This window comes from Rhinolophus sinicus, chromosome 12 (assembly GCF_057876585.1).
Source record: "Rhinolophus sinicus isolate RSI-liver-muscle chromosome 12, RSI-T2T, whole genome shotgun sequence".
Classification (NCBI taxonomy): domain Eukaryota; kingdom Metazoa; phylum Chordata; class Mammalia; order Chiroptera; family Rhinolophidae; genus Rhinolophus; species Rhinolophus sinicus.
In genome coordinates, this window is record NC_142512.1 from 9,877,855 (window position 1) to 9,896,358 (window position 18,504).

Consider the following 18,504-nt stretch of genomic DNA (forward strand, 5'->3'; position numbering starts at 1 on the left):
TTTGCATGATGTTCAAATATAAAGCAGGGCACACAGCACAAAAATGTTTAGCAAACTTTGCTAACAAGGATAAGCTAGGACAGCTACTAAGTTTAAATTCCTAAATGTCAGAATTAGCTCGTGTCACCAGAGTGTCCCAAAGCCCCATTCAACTAATACGTATCTGTTTATAAAAGCCATAAATGTGTCTCAGAAACCTCAGCGTGATCTTTATTTGTTTATTATTTGGGCTTTCTTTTGATTCCTCTTATCTTTGTGTCTATTTTAGAAATCCTCAATGGCTCACACATTCAAAATTTCTTCCACAGCAGCCGACATGGTCTTTGGGTGGGGGGAATAGATAGATACATTAGCTCGAGGAGAGAGAGGGGTTATCAGATCAGATGGGACCGTCATAACATCCTTATATGTCTCTTATGCTTTTTAATTGCCAAATTTCATCTGGTTTATCATCCAGCTGCATAGGACAGAATGTGCTGAGGCCACATCGCTCATCTGACCCGATTCCAGGCACAGCTCTTCTAAAGGAATTTAGGTATTATCAGGAAGTTTTCCAGCCCGGTATTCTGCAATCACACTGACAAGAACTTTTGACTCCTGCTCTGTGCAGATAAGACAGAGGAGCTTTCACCATGCAGACTGGAAAGCCAACGAGGAGCTGGAAGTAATGGAACAAATGTGGTTTGGGGCTTGTCATCGCCACCACTGCTGGCATCTGTCATGGCCCCTCACTCAGACATCCAAGGGTCAAATCAGGAAAGAGGCCAGACAAGGACAGGGCAGGTGGAAACTCCAGTGGCTGGCCCATTGGGCAGCCCGCTAACCTGGGGAGGCTTGGGGACCACATTGCTCCTCCAGGGAGCCAAGGATCCTTTATGAAATCATTGCTTTTCTGTGATTATAAAAGTAATATATCCTTATAAAAATTGAAACCATAAGAGCTGTACGTAATAATCCCACTTCCCATTAATAATTTGTTTCCTCTTCTAGATTTAATTCTAGACATATAGCAATGCATATACACACATATTTAAAAAATATTTCATATAGATAGGTCTGAAACTTGCTTTATTTACTTTATGTTTTCTGGAGATCTTTCCATGTAAGCACATAGAGATCTTCCTCAATTTAAAAAAAAAAAAAAGTATTTTTTTTTGGTAGCAGCTGTACAGTATTCCATTATATTAATGGGGACTTTTATTTTTCAACTTTTATTTTCTAAGGTACACTTTTTAACTACCATATAAAAATTTGAAATAATAGACAAGTACAGAGAAGAATATAAAACACAGGTCTACATATCACCTGAAATAAACGCATGCTAGCATTTTCTTATATTTGCATCAGAAAAATATTCATTTCCTACCAGGGGGGTTTCATTGGATATTTGACAAATGCCAAGTTTTTCTTTATAATCAGGCGCCACTCTACTTCCCCTTCAGTACTCTGGTTTCAAACACTTCCTTCTCTCTTTTAAGAATCCCGAGTTAGCTCTAACCTTTCCTCCCCCTTTTCTCACAGCAAACCCTGTAAATAAGCCTGTATTTGTCATTTTCATCCTATGTGAAAAAATTACACATAATCCTTTTGTCAAGGGGATCATTTGCCTGAGATCTTCCAGGAAGGTCCTTCCAGTTGCCTCCATGACTATGCTTCCATCGTCAACTCAACCTATTTCTTTACTTTAGAAACAATGTTTTCATTAAAATTTCAAGTCCTACTTCTATTTGTGGAATTAAAGGCTTTGTCTCTATTAAAAGGAGTACATGTATATTGAGGGCCAGGTGGGCACGGGAGTTGGGGGGTTAGGTGGGTGTTAAGCCTCCGCACCCCAGAAATCACAGCATTTCATTGGGATCTACTTAGCACATACCCTGAGCCAACACCATTCCTGTTCTCAGAGAATCCTGCGTGTGGCTATGCCAGGCCCTGGAGGCAGCCGGTCTTCTCTGCCCAACAGAACTGCCACCTGAGATCTTTATTTCCTTATATTCCCTCCCCATGTCTCCATTCTAAATTAGTATGGATCTTTCCTGTACATTCTGTTACTTCAGAGGACAAAGACCACCCCACTACCACCATTTCCACCCACACCCAACACAGTATCACTTCTCAAATATGTACAAATGAGAGGAAATGAGCCAAATTGCAAAGCTGTCCTAGTAGTGTAGCATGCGGGTAGAAACGCTTCAAGGAAGAGGCAAGGGTAGGGAAGAAAAAGAGAGAAGGATTTCTCTTCTTATCCCCCAACAACCCCACTTTCAAGTGGGGTGACAGCAAATGATAAAAACAGTAGTTTGTATCAGTAGCTCACTTAATAGGACAGCAATAACAAAGACAATCAACTTTTGTTATGCTTCATAATGGATAAGTACGTCAGAGTAGGGGGCACATTTTCTCATCTCTGTTTTGAGGACATTGCAAGGTCCAGTCCACCCAGTTATTTAGAGACTGAGCTAAGCCTGTGGGCCCAGGCTTTGTACTCTCAGAGCCACCTGCAGAGGGGGTGGAAAATCAGTTACCTTCCCTGGAGGCCATCAGGTGACATACTGTTTAGGGAACATTGCAGGACCTGCAGGTTGGTTGTGGAGAGGTAGCGTAGAAAACAGCTGTCTCTCCTTTTTCTACACACATGTACTGAGGACATCTCCATGTTCCACAAGATCGTTTACTTGACTTTTTGTGATTTGAGGGGCTGAATGTGACACCGTGATTATGAGAACAAAGAAGGCAGGGATTCTAGGAAAGGTGACTGTGATGCTTTCTTTGGAACTTGTCTCAGAAAAGGGTTGGAAGAGTTGTGGAAACCCTGTTGCCACCAGTATATCAGCATGTCCTTTGCACTTTAACACTGGGCATTTGGTGACCTTGGTTGGAGGCACTGGAATGGTGTGGAAAAGTCTACAAGTCGAGTATCTGGAATAAAGGAGTCAGTAATCAGTCCCATTTCCCTCAATCCTGGAGAGAGCATTCCTCAGTAATTTTTTTCATTTCCAGCCTTCCCACTTTAAGAGAAATCGAGAGAAGCAGAAGGGTAATCAGATACGATATGGTGAAGAGACGGAAAACCATAAGAAGGATGTTATTTAAGTATTGCCCTGGGACACAACTGGAAAACTGTCAAGGACCAGACTGTCTGGGGAATGCTGTTGGTGGGTAGATGAAAGAGAGAGCAGAGTGCAGTTATCCAAGAAGACTCCTGGAGGAGACAGGATTAAATTGAGCCTGAAATGACGGTCAGCTGTGGCTAGGACAACAGAAAGGGAGGGGGCATTTGGCAATAATGAGGGGAGTGGAAGGGAAGTGACAGAGTGCTGGTTAGAAGTGACAGAGTTGGGGTGGGAAAGGTGAGGAAGAAACTCTCCCAGCCAGAGGAGAGGATTATTTTGGGACCCAATTCTTGGAGAGACACAGCTTCTAAGAGTCTATCAAGTGACATCAATCATTTAAAGAGGTTCCTCTGCTCAAATCTATGGAGAAACGCTGAGTTTTCTGTAGACACAAAGAAGTCATGAGTACATGCAACCATCTATAGGGTAGTTGTTTACACCTGAATGAACAAACAGGGTCAAGGCCGAGGCCCCAAATATGACTCCTGCCTGGTATGTAAAAAGTATGACGTGCCAGGTCAGAATACTCTGACAGACACATTGAGGACCACTTAGGGGCTGTCCAGGCCAAAAGACCCCTACATGGGTCCCCACCAATCACCACTTCTTCGGTTCTATAAGTGGTTAGAATTTGCTGTTGCCAGGGCAGAAGACGAGTGGCAGGGCAGAGAGCCCACACACAGTTACACACTCAGCTCAGTCCTTGTTGGTGAAGAGAACTGTAACGGCGGAGAGGCCCCTGAGAGAAAAATGGCAATGGCTTCCTTCTGAGATGATGTACGTGGTTTTTGGTGTGGTCAGTAAAAAGTTGGGTTCTGGAGTCAAACAGACGTGGTTTGTTCCTTGGTTCTACTACTTCAGTTGCCAAGTTATTTAAACTTATGGAGTCTTAGTTCCCCCCTCTATAAAATGGGAATAATAATAATGGCTACCTCTCAGCGTTTTGAGGATGAAAATAATACAACATGTGTAAAGCACTGAGTTTCACGTATGTTATATGTTATTTGCATCGTCCCTGAGGAGCAAGTGCTCAATAATCGCTAGCTGCTGTTATTGTTATGGTTTTGGTTAGGAGGATCTGTTTGTCTCAAGTTTACCATTATCGAAATAAAGAAGACCACCCGGGAGGCAGTTTATCCTGTGGTCAGCTTTGCAAAGGTCAGCACAACTCCAGAGCCAGAAAAACGAGTGGTTCATTCTGGGAAAGCAGAGGCAGACCTTCCCCAGAGCAAGGGGATTGTCACAGGAAAGGCTGCACATTTCTCCCTCCTTCCTGGTTCAAGCCAGACTCATGTGGGGAGGGACAAAGGTCAGCTTATCTGGCTGTCTCTAGAACAACCAAGTCTATCAGCTTTTTGCTGTGGCCCTGGGCCTCTCCTCCAATCTCCCCCAGTGCGAGGCTCTCTGGGAGTGCTGTGTGCTGGCTATTGTCCCTGTAGACACGTCAGGTGGTGTGATGACAAGGACTTGCTTTGGGAAGCCCTGACATCATCCCCCAGCTATGCCCACGGGGCTGGCTCTGGGTGCTGGCCCCTTGGGGATCTTGGCCTGGTGACTCTGAGCTTTTCCTCTCCCTCTTGGAAGTGATTAGATGAATGAGTCAGTTGTACTTTCCTCTGCATAAACATTTAAAATTCCAAGATTAGAGTGAGATAATCGGAGTCCTAGTTACCTTTTTGCTAGGCTCACACCAAGGGCTGGAAACCATGAAGTGGAATGTGAAAAGGGACCTTGCTTCCTTATCTGCTTGCAAGCTTGAGTAGTACACTGCTTGAGAGCTATTTTAATTCATGGACAGACCGTCTCCTAACATCCTCCTGGAAGAGACTGAAGCCAAATCCATTTCTTAAGGGAGAAGGTGATTATGTGAAGGTAGAAGTATTTTAAATGTGGCTCTTGCCTAAAGATATTTCTTTACACTGAAGAGACCCTCGTCTGTGGAAGATGGATCGCATTGTCCAACAAAGACAGAACCCACTGCTCTTGAAGGGGGATCAGATGCCTTTACTATGGAAATGGATGTCAGTGGAAATTTGGAGGAACCAAGGTTCCTTTTCTTCAGATTTCTGTCTAGAAATTTGCATCAAATCTATAGATATATCCTGATCCTAGGACTACATAACCTGCATAAGCACTTGACCTGTATCAGCTCTTAGGGCTAATTCTTCAGGACAGAGATCATCAGGTGTGTAAAGATACTTCAGCACTGTCTCTCGCTTCCCCTCTGCAGGGCCCCACTTTCTCACAGCTCCCTCTGAGATTTCTAGGGACTTCTCCCCAGCTGCAGGCCCCACTTGGGCATGTCCTGCACACTCTCGGTGTCTGTGCTCACTTCAGCAGGCAGCCAAGGCCAACACCAGGCAACCGCCTTCTCTCAGGGCTAGCTAACTTCCCTTCTTGCCACTCCCACACCCAGAAAGCTACCAGCTCCCTGATGCTCGTTTCCCACCCCTTTCCCAGAACATTCCTCAGAAAAGTATTTTTCATGTATGCCTCAGTGTGTTTCTTTCCCCCAAAGATCACTGGCACTTTGAAAACTATTTCTCATTATGGAATGATCGATTTTTGTCCACGAGAAAGTTATACCAAAGCAAACCTTTTCTTTTCACACCAAAGCAAGTGACTCTACCCTCTGGCTTAGGACCATGGCTATCGTCTACCTGCCTTAAAAGTGAATGATAAAAGAGTGTCAAGAATTCCAAAGTCTCTAAAAATGACCAGATTCTTAGAGAATACAATTTTTTTTGGTTTTGTTACAAAGTCTGAGCCTTGGGGATATAGGTGAGCAAAGACCAGTGTAGGATCTTTCAGAAAGGTACGTGACAGCTATGAACAGATGACTTCTGGGCTAGCCCTGGTGGACTACAAATGTTGCTTCCTGTGTTAAAGGGCTATACTGATAAAAATAACTCATTTATCTTTGATAAGGAGGCTGTAGATTCTGAATCACAGGTTTGATTTTTTGAAAAAGTAGCTGGAAAGCTGACTCAGGCATTCAGGTGGGAAGCTTGGCTCAATCCAAGGAAAAGTTGAGAACACTTTAAGAGGAGGTGCTTGTCTATAGGAGCAGAACTCCAGGACCCTTCCACTGTTTGAAGAGTTGGGAAAGCCAGCTGGGCTTCTGCTGTACCTCGGCAGAAGCCAGGCCTCTGGACAATAAACAGCTTCCTTGGTAGCTAAGGAATGTTCTAGTCAAGTGAAGAGAATACTCAGATGACCAGAGAGAGAATTAACAAGCTTGGAGTGCCCCTAGGACACTCAAAACTGAGGGATCACTAAGTGACAATGACTCACGCATAAACTGAGCAAGGCATGCTCAACTCCAGCCTACAATTTCTGTTTTCATTAGGTCATCTCTCCCACGTAACATCACTTTTGTTGTATTCAGTGATCCGGCCTGAGAGAGGGTGGCTGTTAGCCGTTGTTTCAATGGAGGAGAAACAGGGAGTCAGGTGCATGCTCTGAGATGTAACCATGAGAAAGCCCAAGCCCCCTCCTGTGTTAGTCAAACCAGAAAGCCTCCTGTTCCTCCACATGGTATCATTCTAGTCATACGAGCCTATATTACTTCCGACTGGAATCTGTAAAATTCGCCCTGACTCAGAAAATAAATTTTCAGGCTGGAAGTAGGATTGATAGCTGAAACCCCAAAGGAAAGGAAAATTTTGAGGAAAAGACTTTTTGTGGTCATTCAGCTGACTGTAAGAGGGGTGACTTCTAGGAATGAGAAGAAAAATCCCAGAGTGAGAACTGGTTCTCAGTCAAAAATATCACTCCCTGTGTTGGGTGAAGTTCTAGATTATTGTATTTGAGGGTTGGAACATAGTTGGTCTTCAAGGAAACCTGGAGGGAGCAAGTCAATGACTGAGTATTCCACTCAGAGCTTGGCAGAAACATAGAAACACAGCTGCAGAGAGGGCTAGAAAATGTAAACACATCTGGAAAGGCACGCGGATGAGGTGGGGGGAGGACACACAGATGCCAGGAGAATGACACACAGCAAACTACAACCCTGAGTCACCACTTCACCACATCAGGGGAGATGATCTGATCACAAGAAGTGATAGAAAGGTGGGGCTGGATCATTATCACCATGGGAAGGGCTACTCAAAGTGCTGTCTCTACAGCTGGTCTCTGAGCAACTCCCTGTCTTTGTGACATTCCACAGAATGCCATCACCTTGCCCGTAAAAATTCGTGCATGTTGAGAGATTACGGATAAAGAGGCTGGTGCATGGGTTGATAACAGGTGTTTAGTTCTCCATCACTGGTGCCCACTTCTGGACTTTCTTGGACTAGGTCAACCTATATCCTCCACCTCTTCCGGTAGCCATTCCTCCTCTTTATTCTTCACAGAATCCCTGCCTCTATCCTAAATATTATTGCGTGAGAACCTCATTTTAGCCCTGTTCTCTTTTTATATATCCTCCGCTTGCCCCAACCACCCTCTAGTGACACTCTTGATTCTTTGTACCCTGCACTACTTCTATTTTTTATAGCATCCATCATATTTTATTATGATATATAATTATTTATTGTTTTTGTTTATTGTCTATCTCCCCCACTAGAATTTAAGTTCTGTTAGAGCAGAAACCTTTGAATGTTTTGTTCACTGAGTTATCCCAAGCACTTAGACTAGTGTCTGATATACAGAAGATATACTCCATAAATATTAAATGAAGAAATAAATAAATGAAACGTCAGTATTATCTAAACCATCAGTTTAAATTACCATATACACTAAAATCTCCTAAGTCTATGGCTCTAGACCAATACTTTCTTCTGAATCTTAGTTCAGTAGAATCCACTGCTGACTCAGTCCCTGCCTTTGGAATTCCTATGGGCCTTTCAAATCCAAGAGTTTGAAACAAGAATTCATCATCTCTCCCAAATCTGTTCTTCCACTTACGGTCCCTTATCTTGATAAACGGCCACCATTTACCCAGTCATCCAAGAGAGAAACCTATATGTCATTTTTTAATCTTCCCTTTGTCCAAATTGATATATTCTACCAATCATTTAATCATGCACAATCAATTGCCTCTCAGATACTCTTTCTTCCACACCCTCAGCCATGACTCTGGTTCAGGTTTTTATCAACTGTCATCAAACAAGTCCAACAGCTTCCTAACAGAGCCCTTTAACTTTGTGACTTCTAATGAGTCCACTTCACACTGCAGCCACAGGCTCTTTCTACCTGCCAAATGCCCAACTTGGCTCACACACAAAACAAGTTCTGGATTCCACTAGAAACTCTTCCAATGGCTCTCCACTGCTTGTTATTAGCAGTATTAATATTAGTATTTTAAATTGTGTTCCTCCTGATTGAGGAATTAGAAGAGTGCTTAATATGTGTTTTAAGTGATTGAGAAGTTTGAACCTCTCTACTGCTTTAAAGATAAAATTTAAAATGACTTTATCACTTGACCAGTGCTACCTGTCGGTCTTTCACACTCATTCTCTGCCCTCTCCTTACAGGGCTCAGCTAAGCAGTCATGTCTCCCAGGATGCCTTGGTTATGTACACACATATACATTCCCATTGTGACTTTTATCAATTTCCTTCATACAAATTATCACAAGGACTGACAGTTTTCTTCTTCCGTGCCTCTTTTCTTGCTGAAGTGTAAAGTCCTTGGGGTCAGAAATGAAACAAATTCGCTAATGTGTCACCAGTGCCTACCTAATTTCTGCATACATTTTTAAATTGAGCCCACCTTGAAAAAAGCCCTATGAGATAGCCATTATTATTGTTGGGATTTCAGAGAGGAACAATTGAGGCACAGAGAGATTAAATAACTCCATGGTTATGTGGCCAAAGTCAGAGTACGGCTTTGAAAACCAGGCCGATGGATCCCAAAGCGCCTGCTTTTCCTAGCTTCACGTCCGGTCCATTATTTTCTCTTATTTATTGCTTTCTATCCATTCCACTGGCCATGTCCCTGCTCATGCCCTCCTGTCTCCTTATCTGAGTGGGTGCATAGTCTTTGGCCACCCCTCTGCCTCCAGTCTCTTCTCCTGCATCTGAAACCAATTAATATTCCTGACCCTCAGTTCTTCTCATGGGGATTCTCCTGCTCAACAACCATGACTTAACGCAAAATTAAATAAATTCAAGGAAAGACAAGAAATCAACAAAATTTATGAACAACTTCATGAACTGCTTCTTTGTAATAATGACCAATAAAATAGAAAGACTTCTATCAAGTGTAATGCAAAAGAGAGGCAGGAAGGAGAAACTATAGGAATTACAACATTTGCAATGAAAAAAAAACCCGCAATATAAGTTTCAGAGATGCTTAGAACAATTGTAAGCCAAACTTTATATAACTTTAGGCTAATAACCTTGAAATTCAGAGGGATAACGAGAACTTTTAGAAAAACGTAAATTGTACAAATTACCTTAAGGATAAAATTTGAATACACAAATAACTATGGACAAAACTGAAGAAAAGCTATCAAAGAACTACTCCTAAGAAAAGTACTGAGCCTCTATGATTTTAATAGGCAATGTTTTCAAGCAACTGATTATTGTGGACATATTCAAATATTTGCCAAACATGAAAGATATGGAAAGGTAATTATAACTTATTTTGTGGATTGCACATAGCCTTGACACTTAAACCTGAGAAATACAAAACAACCACATAGACCAATATTATTTATGAACATTGTAGCAGAGAGGACACTATTCATCAAAATTTATGTTCCTTCTTCCCTTGTACAGCAAGATTGCTGGGAAATTACTGTTCAGCTAGGAAATAACTTTTCCCGCCATATGTACTATTTTCACAATGGAATTTGAGCGGAAGTGATGTGTTCGTTTCTAAGTTGAGGCTTTTTAAATATGTGTGTGGGCCTTTTTATTCTTTCTTTCCCCCTCACTTCATAGGATGATGGGACTCCAGCACACAGGTTGGCAAATGGCCTGTGATCCTGCTGTCTTTTTGTAAATAAAGTTTTATTAGGACACAGCCATATCCATGTTTTTATTTATTGCCTATGGCGTCTTTCATACTACAACACCTGAACTGGGTAGTTGTGACAGACAGCTTAGATAGCTTGGCTTCTTTACTATCTGGCCCTTTAAGAAAAACTTTGCCATCCCTGTCCTAGGGGATGGTGGAGCAGTAAGACTGCATGGGGACTGTTGTGCTTGAAAGAGTTGCCATTGAGAAAAACCCTCTCTGGACTGTTTATGAATAAGATACACTTCTATTGTGAAACAGCTGAAATTTTGTAGTTTGCTTAGCAGCTACCTTTATTGCAACTAATAATGAAAGAGAAGAAACATCTCAAATAAGAGACTAATGATTTCTAGAAAAAAAAAATCTATGTAGAATTTTTTCCAGAAATGCAAGGTGATTTGGAAAGATAGCAATATCCCATTACTAGGTCAAAAAATAAAACCCATGTAACCATCTTTTCATGCATATTGAAAGCATTTTAAAAACAGCATTCATCTTACAAATTACTCTTAGTGGAATAGGATAGAGAAATACTTCCTTACATAGTAAAAGCTAATATCATACATAGAGGTCAATGACTAGAAAAATTCCCATTTATGATAAAAACAAAAACAAAAATAAATGTTATAATCAACATCCAACATAACATAGCAAAAAACATAATATATGTAAAAATGTAATACTGCTTTTTAAGCACCAGCAATGTAACAATAATAATAATAATTTTCTACTATGTACTATATTAATAATTATTAAACTATGTAATAAAATATTATCTATTGCATAATATAAAATAATATAAATTATATGTGCTTTGTATAATTTATACATGTAATTTTACATATGATATACATCTACATGATATAAATATTTTGCATGCAATAAAATATATTTAACTTGATTTTTATAAGATGGTATATTGTAATTTATAATTTGTACATAATTTGTAATTTATAAATTGTACATAATTTGTACAAAATTCATATAATTTACAAATACAAATATATAATGTATAATTTATAAATAAAACATGAAAATCACATGTAGTTTATGTTATGAATATTCTGTATGTAATTTTAAAAATTACATTAATTATATAATATACTAATAAAACCGTAATGTTACTTTTTGAGTTATCAGCCAGTGCACCAAGGCAGAAATAAAAATGAATCAGGATGCAAATTTTCATTATTTGCAGACAATATGATTGTGCACCTAGACAATCTAAGGTAAACTGAGAAACTATTGACATTATTAAGAAAATCTTCAAAATTACAAAATAAATGTGCAGAATTAATAGGTTTCCCATATGTCAGCAATAATTGACTTAAAAAAAAAAAAGCCTTACTAATACTATGGAAACTGAAAGGAGACTTAAGTAGGTGGAGAGAGACTGTATTTTTGCCTCATAATTAATGTATTTTAAACATTTGAATTCACCATAAAGTAATCTATAAATTCACTGCAATTCCAAACAAAATTCTAACAAGATTGAAATTGGCATGTGATAAGCTGATTTTAAATTTCACCCAGCATATATTTGTAAAAGTAGCCAAAAAATATTAGAAAGATCAGACCAATGTAAAGAAACTTGTGAAGACAGATACTAAAACGAATTGTAAAATACATCAATAAAACTGTGAAAAATAAAATTAGACCTTTCTCTTAAACCATGCACTTAAATAATTTCATACGTACTAAGGACTGAAACATAAAAATGAAGTATATAAATGTTAGAAGACAGTGTAGGTGAATAACTATATTCCTGAGCTAAGAAATGTTTTTAATAAGTAATGAATTGCAGAAACAATGAAGAAAAAGATTAATAGATTTAACTATATAGAAATTAAAACCTGCTATAGGTAAAATACACTCTACACACACTCAAAAAGACCAAGGAGAAACTGGTAAAAGGATGTGCAATACCTATGACAGATGGAGGATGAGTGTTTCATATAGTATATATGACTTTTACAAAGTAGTAAGGGAAGAAAATACCCAGTAGAAAAAAGAGGAGTAACCACAAGTTGCCAGTGACACAAAATCATGGGGAGAAAAAAAATCTCACCATAAACCAAAGTATGTAAATTAAAATGAGATCTTTTGCTTATCATGTAAAAATCAATAATAAATTTACATGCATGGAGCAGAATGTCTAAAAAAGTGACGAAAGATGTCTGATGGAGATCTCTTCCTGTTCTAGATCTTATCAGAGTCAGTAGGGAGATAGTACATGGTTGAGTAAGCTAGTGTAAATTCAAAAGCTCAGGATGATTAGTGTGATGGGAGAGACTGAAGAAGAGGGTAAGTCATAATGACGTATGTAGTGGGCGCTGACAGGTTAGCATATTGTCCCTCCTAGAGTGGATATTTTCATATTTACAGGTTCCAAGTACAAAATTCATGTGGCCTTTGGATGGTTAGGTGAGAGCAAGATTTTAGAATGTGCATAATACTCTAAATGGTAAGTTTAATCATGAACTTAGTGTTTGATAAAATGAACTTAGTAGTGGATACATACTTTTTGACAATGTGTTAAACATTTAGATGTGTATTGCTTATTAAATATATAATCCTCAGAGCTCTTTGTGGGCACAATTGGATGAAAATAAGTTTGCCTATGGGAATGTAAAGCTCCCCTTCCTTCCTTCTACCATAGTTTTCCCAGGTTCCTTCCCACCACCTCTATGAACGAATTCAGTATGCTCAGGTTGTTGGGTCCATTTGGTCTCAACTGTTCAAAAAGGCTACAAAATGATTTTGTATAGTTTATGGTAGAATTAATGTTTGTGTCTCCTCCAAAGTAAATGTATTAGGTTGGTGCAAAAGTAAGTGCGGTTTTTGCAATCATTTTTAATGTTTTAAACTGCAATTTTTTTTGGCACCAACCTAATCCTTCAACCTTTTAGCACACATGAGGATTGTCAAAGAGTTTTCACATGCTTGTATAACCTGAACTTCGCTCCAAGAACCTATGAGCTGGGCGGCTATTGTTATCTCCACCTCAGAACGGTGATGTGACTTGGGGGAAGCCTCAACACATAGCAGCCAAACTGGGCTGAGAGTTCAGTGTTCTCATTCAGGTCCAGTGCTCTTTCTGCTCTACCAATCTCTTTCCCTCTAAAGGAGGAAGTCTTAAGACGGCCACGACACCTAAGTGATGGATGGAACCTTGTAGAGGAGATATTTTGAGGATTACGTCATCAGGTTCGTAATCTACTTGACAAAATTGGTCTATGTTTACTTGACCTTGCAGGGTGAGCGGACGGGAACTTGTCCCTCACTCCCAGGACCTCTTGTTATGGGGACAGCCACCCATGGCATGACTCTTGTCCAGGGAGAGGCCCTCACACCCAGGGGCCCCAGCATGTCAGAGCCATGGCAGCCCTCAGATCTCAGAGCACAGACATCAGCATGCCGTTTGTTCTCCTACCTTTTATGGCCTCTTTCACAGCAGAATCAACAGGGAGTATGTTCTTCTCCACCAGCTCCAGCGGCCCTGGCCGGAGAGCGATTTTTTCATTGAGATCATCTGCGAGCCGGGCTCTTTTCAGCTTCATCTGAGCAGTTGGAATGGACCTCTCTGCAGTGGAGGCTACGGGGTTGAAATTACAAGGATCAGTTCTAGAATTTGAAGTTATTAGTGTTTTCGCTTCTGTCACTAAACCATTGTGTCACATTGTGCTCTATCATCCTAATAATTTTTTAATGAAATCATCATAATTTCACAAGGGTTAGCAGCAAAGACTAGATGCTTCCAAATAAAGGCAAACGAAGACTCAGGCACACAGAAAAGTTACAGAAACTTGCTTTGCGAGGATTTTTGGAAAAAAAAAGTGCAATTTGGAGATTCCAGTGCTGTAGCTTGCTGTCCCTAAGCTACAGTATTTGGATGCAAATCCTCTCTGTATGTTCCCTGGCACCGGCTGAGCCTACAATAAATATTATCTAGTATTATAATTAGTTGTAGTAATATGATTTCTTAAGGCTTTTATACTTGTCAATGTGATACTGACTGATTCAAATGTCCTGGTCAGTGGTAAAAGAAAAAAAATTCCTTTGAAACCGTTAATTAAACAGATTTTAAAAATTGGATTTATCCAACAGGCAGTTTCTGATCATTTAGAGGGTGAGAAGGTCACTAACCGAGCCCCAAATCACCCCTATGCTCTTCTTTCAATTAGGTCCTGATTTATTTCCATGGAAGAACTTGGAGGAGACTCTAGTTACCCACGTGTTGCTATAAGGCAGCCCTGGAAGTTAAGATTCCTTAAGAGTTTGCAGCTATATTCTCAACTTTGCAAATTTAGAAGGTGAGATACTTATAGACCAGCGTCTCAACCCCATTGTTCTGTTATTATCAACCTCCTAACCCAGGTCTAGTGTCTGATCTCGAAATCTCCATACAGTAGAGGTCTAGGGATATCTAATTGTTGCAATTGGTCAGACTTGTCTACAAGCTGTGTTTGCAAAGCACTTGATGTGAGATGGAAAAATCAATACTCCAGACCAAAGAATGGGAGTGCATAAGCCTAAATCCTCTCTGAACCACCCCTGGAGTCACTGCAATGGCTTCTAGCTGAGCCTCCTGCTTCAGGGATCTTTCTGATTAAGCTTAACATGAGATTAAACTTCAGGAACACTCCTTTCCTGCATCCCCCTGAAAGGTGCTCTTCTCCTTCCAAGTCTCCCGGTCCTGTTTTGTCAGTCAGCTTGCCAGAAACTGAATCCACCCCCTTCATGACCTAAGATTCTCCATCCCCAGACTTTGTGTTCTCCCTTCTGTCCCTGTGTCCTACTGAGTTCACCTTTGAACCTTTGCTACTTAGTTTCCTCACTCTGGGGTGCTTTCTATATTCTACACCCCACTCTACCCCAACGTCCTAGTCATCTTTCAGGTCTCAGCATGAAGCTTCCTAACGCCTCCTGTTCTTACAGGTCCCTTTAACTGTGACTGCCTCTAGCAGTTACAAACATTGGCCCTTAATTTTATTTTGCTGCTTCAAAATTGAAGGGCACTGGTCATTTTGTATCCAGCAGATCCTTGGTGCTCCAGGGGGCTAATTTCCAATCGCTGCTGCAGAGAAGACAGGATTCCACCGGAATCACTAGAGGGACACACCTGAACTGGAGGCCACTGTGGTTCACCTCCTGATATTTTAATTCAAGACTGTAATGATGTAATAACATTTCTTATGCTTTTTTGATTATACTATTGCTACGTACTTTTTGTCATCAATGTGGAAAATGCTAAAAAAAAGTATACAAAAGACAATGAAAGCATCGGGAAACTCTCCACTTAAAATCAACTGTTTTTAATAGGTCGGTGTCTTTCTTAATTATTTATATTTATTGGTAGGGGTATATTTTTTTTATCACAGAATCTGACTGTAAATACAGTTCATGTATATGTTTTTTTCTTCCCTGAAGTTGATTGTAAGTACAGTTTTGTTTTCCTTATTTTTTTTCCACTAAACATCACCTTGTAAGCCTTTTCTTATTAAATCATTATTCTTCTAAAGCCTTATTTGCGGTGGTTGCAAGGTATTCAATCATATGATTGATGCATAATTTATTCAGCCCGTCCCCTATTGTTGGACATGTCACTGTTTGCAATGTTTTCACCATCTAAGGTAATTCCATATTAAGCATCATTGTACATAAATCTTTGTATGTCTGATTATTTCCTTTTGATGAAATACAGCATATCTCATTTTATTATGCTTTGCTTAATTCACTTCATAGAAGTTGTTTTTACAAATTGAAGGCAAGACCTTCCACCACCAGAAAGATTACAACTCACTTTACTGCAATACTTGCTTTATTGTGGTGGTTTGGAACTGAACCCGAAATATCTCCAAGGTACACCTGTACTCGAAATTTATTACTGGGCTAAAGGATGGTCACATTTTTAAAGGAATTTGATATACAGAGGGTGTCAAAAAATGTGTATGCATTTTAAGAAAGGAAAAAAATGTATTAAAATTGTAATACTAATACAGACCGATAACAAAAGATGAATACAAGTCATATGTATACATTTTTTTGACACCCCTGGTATGTTGGACATTCCCTAAGTGCTCAGAGAGAGTTAGGAAATGGCACACCTAAGACTGAAACCCAAAATCTGTTACCTTCTCAGTCATTATGTGGTTTCCCAATTTGATAGTCTACATGGCCTAGAATGACTAAATGTTCAAAAGTACCACTTTCTTTGTCTTGTTCTTTTGTTGTTTTTGGTTTATATACCACATATCAGTGAAATCATATGGTTCTCTGCTTTTTCTGTCTGACTTATTTCGCTTAGCATTATACTCTCAAGATCCATCCATGTTGTCACAAATGTAAAAGTACCACTTTCTAATGGCAGAGGATCTTTTCTAAGAGGACTCAGCAACCGTAGAGAAACAAAGAACTCTGACCAAATGGCCCGCTCTTTGGTGGGCATCCTGGTGTATTGCTTTGGGCACCCTTACCCTGGAGTATGTGCATATTAACCAGGTCTGCACGGTCGGGCCTGTTTCTGACCTTGCGCTTCAGGGTGTCTTCAGTCTGTGGGCACAAACATAGAATAAATTCTGTTATCAACCGCATACAGGTGAATCACCTAGTCTCAACTTTCAAAGAAACCCGATTTCTCTTAAAGGGGGAAAGCATTCTGTGTATGACAAATGGAACATGCAAATATCTCTGGTCTGCTACATTTTGATACAGGCAGACTTACCAAAACCTCTCTAGTAATTTTACGATGGAAAAAGAAGATAAAGAGGTAAAAAGCTTGCATGTACATCAGAGCTATAAACTTAAAGGTCAGGCAGGTACATGTTGGTAAAATATTACTAAAATTGTGATGATACTAAGTTGTTTGTATCATAGTCAATCCTATTCCATTGCCTTTTCAAACTGCCACATAATTAACTAGGGTTCAAGATGAAACGTAACCTGCGTCCATCTACTATAACATGACAACATATATTCTTCTCCCCTTTAGTCACTTGACTTCTCTCTTAAGACAAGTGAAAATGTAAAGCCTGCAGAGTCCGACCTATCATGGGGTTGGAAGGATACTTAGAGACAGATCATTTACTGAGTCTCACTGTCTTCTTGGTGACGCAGCTGTCTGAGGGGATGAGGTGGGCTGTGGCAGGGCCACAGCTGGACCTCAAGTCCCTGACCTCTAGTTCTGCATTTTTATCTTACAGTCTTGAATCTCCTATTTGGCCCCTGAGAGGGGTCTGGGGATAACTCCAGTTCCAATGAAAGATAGTTATTTTCCAGGCAGTAAAAACCACAGCCTATCACGAGCACCTCTGAAGAGTTACAGAGCTCTGCTCCTTTCTCTACCCACAACTGGTTGCAAGGTTAGGACTCTTAGACAAAGAAATCCCAGGAAAAAGACACCTCCTTGCATTTCCTTGTCATTTACAGTGCAGATGCTTGCTAAACAGTACTTATATTATTGATAAGTTCAGGTGGCAGAGATTTACGCTGAAGGTGCAGAATATATGCCAATTTTCCCCCAAAATGCCAAAAAACCAAACCAAACCAAAACAACAACAACAAAAAAACCCAGAAACAGAAAGAGATGAACTCAATGCCTTTTGCCTTAAGTAACTGCAAACAAGCTCTGTATCCACAGGCCCTACCTTACCACTGAGTTGCATTTAAAGAGTCTGCTTGTTGCTAAGAAAAAACTGTAATGAAAGGTGAGGCAGCCTGCAAACCAACTTTACTTCCCTTTTTCAAGTCTCTTTGACTTCTACCATATACTTGCAGTGATCTCCCCAATGTCAGAAAGACTGGGGACATTCTTTAAGCTAAAAAATAGCAGTTTCAGAGCTAGTAGTTGATCCCATTTCCACAGTTTTCAGTTCATAGGTATAAGAGTCTATATGATGTGGGGGCAGGGAACTGGCAAATTGATTCAGTTTGCCGTAGAAATTCTACCTGCTTTAGCCAAAGCTTAGCCGGCAGAGACCCATACCCTAGAGTCTACGTTCAGAAAAAGGTCAGTTCACAAAAAATTACCTTGTCACCATCCGAGTGTTTTCTTTGCTCATGGAATATAGTTGGACTTTTCAGGGCTGAAACAGAGAGACAAAGATATGAGCAGCATGGGTCTTGGGGCTCTGGGCAGCCGGGCAGCATTTGCTGGTGCGCTTGCTGAGCTGTGCATAGGATGGATGTGGTCGCCTTTACGAGGCCACAAGCAATGGAAGAGCAAAGGCCTGGAGGACACCATCTTCCCTGAAGCCACAGGATACAGAGGAAGGTGGAATTTAGGCCTAAAACAGGAGGAACAGCAGAGGCAGATGCGACAGGAAGAGAGATGGCAGCAACAGGGCATTCCAAGTTCCTGAGGAAATACAGGTGCCTCTGGAAAACTGGGGACAGAAGTAATACCCTAGTTGGAAGGGGAGATGTAGAC

The 18,504-nt window shown here is 40.3% G+C and overlaps 1 protein-coding gene across 3 annotated transcripts in view; it reads right to left on the bottom strand.

The window, feature by feature from the left end:
* MYOCD (myocardin) overlaps positions 1-18,504 on the bottom strand; it is a 92,251-nt gene that overhangs the window by 30,513 nt on the left and 43,234 nt on the right. For all 3 annotated transcript variants that reach the window (XM_019755277.3, XM_019755276.3, XM_019755279.3), the window contains 3 exons: positions 18,105-18,160; positions 16,553-16,628; positions 13,510-13,671 (listed from right to left, as the gene is read on the bottom strand). In XM_019755277.3, coding sequence (XP_019610836.3) covers positions 13,510-13,671; positions 16,553-16,628; positions 18,105-18,160 — 294 coding nt within the window. The remainder of the gene's footprint in view (positions 1-13,509; positions 13,672-16,552; positions 16,629-18,104; positions 18,161-18,504) is intronic.